At 28.0% G+C, this 6224-nt stretch overlaps 1 protein-coding gene across 1 annotated transcript in view; it reads right to left on the reverse strand.

The window, feature by feature from the left end:
- LOC148301489 (kin of IRRE-like protein 1) overlaps nucleotides 1-5257 on the reverse strand; it is a gene marked incomplete at its 3' end in the record, with an annotated part of 63916 nt that extends 58659 nt beyond the window's left edge. The window contains exon 1 of the mRNA XM_088273172.1: nucleotides 4942-5257. Within this exon, the coding sequence (XP_088129298.1) occupies nucleotides 4942-5041 (100 nt within the window). The remainder of the gene's footprint in view (nucleotides 1-4941) is intronic.
- Nucleotides 5258-6224: the final 967 nt, after the last annotated feature.

Consider the following 6224-nt stretch of genomic DNA (forward strand, 5'->3'; position numbering starts at 1 on the left):
TTCTATCTATTTTAAATTAACGCCAGTCACAATATTTATATTATTTTATCATATTTCATCAAAGATGAAGAAGAGTATGGAAGTCTGGGCATTTACGGGGCTGACGACCGTCATAGGCTGGTTTAAGTGAGTATACACACGGATAACATTCACCAATTCTACCAATTATTGACAATCACACTACTCAAATTCTCGGAAGTTCTATATGTATATATATATATATATATATATATATATATATATATATATATATATATATATATATATATATATATATATATATATATATATATATATATATATATATATATATATATATATATATATATATATATATATATATATATATATATATATATATATATATATATATATATATATATATATATATATATGAACCAATTCAGAAACATTGTTACTGAATCACTAGAACTTCACTAGAGACATCAATTGGTGAGATGAAAAGAACTTTTTTCTTGAGCAGAAACTCCTATATTTATATTACAATTATGTGAAAAAAAAGGATTTTATTTGTTTTGGACTAATATTTTTGATACTCACAATGGATATTAAATATTCAGCCCAACGAGCTCGTCTTTTAATATATTTATTGGCCTATCCGGAAAAAGCGCATTTGTTAAAATATTAATCTCAGCGGTGAAATATTGAAATGTAAATGGAAAATAAACTCTTTAGCGGGTAAAATGATGACGAGCATTTAAATTTGCGTATTTGATAAAATATATCGATAAACTTTGATGAAAATTAATTATTTGGTTACGAATTGAGTAACGAATTATTTGGGAATAAACGGTTTGAACCTGAATTCTATTTTGAATAATTCAATCTGGAATCAATTGATAATATTTAACATAAAATATTTGATGGATGTTTTGAAAATATTACATTAATAAATAACAATTATTAATAGCAATAAATACAATAATACAAAATTATATTATTTTTTGACATGTCAACATAGATGAAGAAGAATATGGAAGTGTGGGCATTTACGGGGCTTACGACCGTCATAGGCTGGTTAATAGGTGATCACTTTACACCAATTCTACCCACGATTGTCAACCACACTACTCAAATTCTCGGACGTTCTGTATATATGATCCGAATTCGAAACATTGGAGATAATCCAGATTTGAGTATTTTGGACACACTCAAAATGTTGCTAAAACAAATTAACATTAAATTTTTCTGCCTCTTTTTTAGTATACTTGCATGTCCACTTGTGAAAAATTCTTTTGCAAGCAATCATTGATTAACTATATAAAATAAACCTTTGGCATAAAATGCATAAAGCTCGTCTAAGCAAGCTGTGTTGACTAATAAAAAGTCCATGAGATAAGGTAATGAAACACCCCGACATCTTCTCGCTCAAACATTTAGCTCAACTCTAGGTACTATTTTTGCCGTAATGTTTATAATAATGCATTTGAATAAGAATATTTTAAATGCGGATCGTTTTATATTAAAGAATCTGTTGTTATTACTTTTTAATAATGCAATGATATTTTATTACTATATATATATATATATATATATATATATATATATATATATATATATATATATATATATATATATATATATATATATATATATATATATATATATATATATATATATATATATATATATATATATGTATGTGTATGTATATGTGTGTGTGTGATGATATAAACAAATCTAATGTTAAATTGTCAAATATTTAAAAATAAAATGATTATCAATAAAACAAAACATATGTTTCTGCATAAATTGTAAAAGAATTTCATTCTTATTTTATTAAATATAGACTTATAATTACACAAACATTTTTTTCTAGCATACTAACCAAAGTGATCACCAGAACATACACATACACACAAACTAATACTTACAAATATGCTTGTGGTTACACAATATTTTAGCAGCTATGAAGAAGCATACTGTCAGCCATGAGTAAAAATTAAGTATTTTGTGCATTGCTGTTTCGTTCAACGGATGGCGCTACCATTGCGGTCAATAAAGCCGTTTTCTAAAAATGAAACATGTTTCTACCAGTTACCGGCAAAAATATCTATTTGAGATGTTTGTGTAAACACGTTACATTAAAATATCAAAGTAATCGGTAAAACATTAAAGGAGACTTAATATTTAAAACAAACGAACATTAACATGTTTATAAATTTTTTGTAATATTAGTATAACACCACTCACCGAGTTCTTGGTTTACCGGTTTTGAGACATACCCGTCTCTTCGTCAGGTCGATCACTGCACTACCATGGTAACAACATTATAATCGCTACTATAGTATTATCCACACACTTTTAACTAAAAGCGACTGACTACAAAGTAAATACTTCAAATATTGAAAATAATGAAAACATTTAATTTTCACAGATTGTAGAGGGCATGTATGACTAGATGAATGGATATGAATGAAGCTAGGAGTGTATGTCAGAACTGAAAAGATTGGCGTTCTATCCTCTCTGCCTACCCCTGCGGGATAGCGGCGTGATGGTAGTAATAGTAGTAGTAGTTTAAACAGTTTTTTTGTGATAATAAGATTCTATTACTTTAAACGTCAAGTTACATGTAATTTAATAAGGCTTTCATTAAATTCGATTATCTTCTAGTTTCAAAATAATAAAAGAGTGGCTTTTGATACGTGATCGACTTTCGTACTCCGTCCAATTATCGGATACTTAAATACAATGCAAAAACTCGATGTCAAAGCTTTGCAAATAAGAATAATGCTTAAACACGACGGTACCTTTGAGAAACTCTTTTATATGATTTTAAAGTTCTGGATTTAAACGAAATTGCTCCTTAATGCTTTAATTACCATTCCTTTGAAAACGAAGACTGTAGAGACAAAAGGAATGCACCAGTATGCGGCAATCTGCCTTGGGTTTGGTTTAATTACTGCCTTACGTACTACTAGAATTAACTCCGGTTAGTATTAGCTTAAGTGATTCTACTGAAACGGTATCTTGATCTTGAAAATTCTTTTAACACAACCATGACTTTTGGACAAACAAAAAAAATGGTTTGAATTTAATTTATTTGTTAAAACCACTGTTGAATTAATTAATGTATATTGAACACTACTAGTTTCAAGAACTGCAAATGTTCTCATCAACAAGTGAAAATACAAAGCTTGAATTGTCACCTGTCGATGAGGAAATCAAAATTCGTCGTAAGTACTACCAAGTACTAGAAGTAAGCCATATTACTTTTAATATGTAGATTAAACATTTGGTCACATTTTGTATCCTACCCTCGTTCATTTAAAATCGTCATCGTCTCCAACGAATCTGTGGCTGAGAATTCATATAATATATTGAATACTCTGCTTACATACATTAAAAAAAACATATACAAACAAATAAAACATATATATTTGTACACTATTGAGTTTATTAATGTAAACATGACTAGTTTTAAGAACTATAGATGTTTACATCAACATGTAAAATTACAAACTGAAAGTATAAAATTTACATTTTTACTTGTCGATGAAAACACCTGTAGTTCTCAAAAGTAATTATGTTAACATGTTTAATTGTTAAAAGAGAAATATTTGGTTTTTTGTTATTTACACAAATATTTCAATTTCATACTATTTCTGTGAGCCTAACGTCTCATTATTAGAATTAGGTATCAAATTGTGGTAGAGTGGGTTTGAACCGAGAAACTCTGAAAGTCCACGACACTAACCACAAGACACATTTAAACTATTTTTTTATGTATATATTTAAATCACTATGTCATTCCACAAAGTACATGCCAAGCCAATAAACGATTTTGATTTGGTAAACGAAAACGTGTTTCAAATTATGATTTTTATAACTACGTACATAAAATAATAAAAAAATACACTTCTGTTTTGCTTCAAAAGATGTTACATTTGCTAGCTTGTTTTGTCGTGGTGTGTTTAAAGTTTGGAGAGAATAAAGCAATATAGAACACAACAAAGAAGGCGACCTTTTGAAGAAACTTGATTTGAAATTCCAAACACAAAAAAAAAACTTCCCATATTTATTTCCGGTAAGTCAAGAAATACATATATATTTTACTGAAAAGAACTGTGAGGGATTACGAAATGGATTCAATCAATGTTAGGATATTTTTTGAAAATGTTTTTGTTTTTATATTTGCGGTTGAACGTGATTTTTTTTTGAATGAGTACAGATTAATGCTCATTCCATTTATGCCATAAAATAAACACTAGAAGTAAAATCACTACATTATTATCATAAAAAAAACTAACTAACCATCACGCTGTTTCCCCGTAAGGGAAAGCAAAGAGAATATATTGCCACAACATTAAGTTTTTATACGCAATTTTCACCCCTTCCACATTCATACATTCCGACTCCTGACGTGGCCACTTTTAAGTATTTGAAATACTAAATCATGCCATTATTATTTATTTTTTGTGACATATATTGCATTATCAAATAGTTTGTTCTCAATTTTTTAATAATTAAATTTAATAATTTACTTTGTGGTTAGTGATTTTTACTTTTATATTTTTTTTACAAAAATGTAACTAATTTTAGTATTACTAACTAACTACTAAGCAACTAATTATAAGTGTGTGAAAAGTGCTATGGTAGTGACATGTAGTGTTGTGTGTTGTAGTGAATGTCCTGACGAAGAGACGGGTATGTTTCGAAACCGGTACACAAAAAATCTCGGTGAGTAGTGATATACTGATATTACTAACATTTTTGTAAAAAAAATATAAAAGCATGAAATAGTTTGATTATTTGAATGCAAGGTAAATAGCTGTCACAAAATTTAAAAAAATCGGTAAATTCGTAACACTTAAAATTTTAACCCTGATTGCATGAAGAATTTAGTTGAATTAAGTGAATTGCAGTGAAGAATTAAATTAAGATACAATGAATGCAGTTGTATTTTTGTAGCATTTTTACCTGGTTTTTCTATGCTGTGTTTCCCAAGAGTGGCTGGATCTGCAGTATTGGCCATCAGCAAGCAGGACATGATGACCAGCAGCAGTCTCCTGCACCACATCCTGAATGTTTGGTATTCCGCCACTTTGAGGTGAAACCCCTCAATTCACTTCACATTGTGTCAAATCATTTCATTCCTTTCGAGAAATTTTCAAACACATTTTATTATTTTTTCACTTTTTGATATCAGTTTAAATTTTCATATTCACCAACACAATTTTGTTTTTATTTTAAAAACTATACTTTTCTTATTATTTTTGGATTGAAGACTATACAAGACGAGTATTGCATCTGAAAAAAGAAAAGAATTCATTTGCAAAATAATAAAAAAAATCGCGGTAAAATAAAAGGGAAGTTTATATTTTATTTCACCTCCGCACGTGGAGATTTTTAGTTTAATACCCAAGAGGGTGAAATGAATGGAGAATATTTTTCAATCAAAAATTGATTTCAATTACTGGTTCCTTAAGGACAGGACTGATCATCGAGTTTTCAAACAATCAACGATCTAGTTAATATTGATCTGACCGATCTACGATCTGACCCACTATCGTATGCACCATGGTGGGGATAATGCACAGAATTTTTTTTTGTATTTCTTTCATGGAAGCTGTTTATTGTAATTTTTTTCATTAATACCAACTTATTGCACTATCTCTTTTCAGGACCGTCGAAATCTTCTCAAAAGTACAGATTTTCAAAACGTATATTTTTACAATGTCATTTTCAACATCGAAAAAACACGTAACCCATTTCTCCCTGGTAAAACCGAGTATTCTATTTCTTCTGATCCTACATTTTTTTATGTAAACAAACTAATTATAATTAGTTAAAATTAAAAAAAAATGTATTGATAATTATCAACTTCCTTATATTCAACAGAACATGTTTCAATACTGACAGTGATTAAACGTAACAATAAGTATTATTTAAATGATAAAATATATCATTTATATAATAAAATAAAAACTTCATAAATAGTTATAAAAAAATTAAGTTACAATTTTACTATGCTTAAATGTAGTTCCAATAAGAAATTTAAATACAAAACTTACAAATTATGTGTAATTTGAATAATATTAAATGCAATTGACAAAAATTTAAAGAGTTTAATTTTCATTAACAAGTAATATATTTATAAAAACAAAAATGCTGAACAGATTTCAGTAAAACTTGCAGTAATTGCAATCAACTGCCAAAGAGGGTGTTAAAATGATTTAACTGAACCCAAAAGTTTAAAATTG

The sequence above is a fragment of the Brachycentrus maculatus genome, unplaced genomic scaffold, assembly GCF_059751285.1.
Source record: "Brachycentrus maculatus isolate JH-2025_06_01 unplaced genomic scaffold, ASM5975128v1 h1tg000556l, whole genome shotgun sequence".
Taxonomy (NCBI): domain Eukaryota; kingdom Metazoa; phylum Arthropoda; class Insecta; order Trichoptera; family Brachycentridae; genus Brachycentrus; species Brachycentrus maculatus.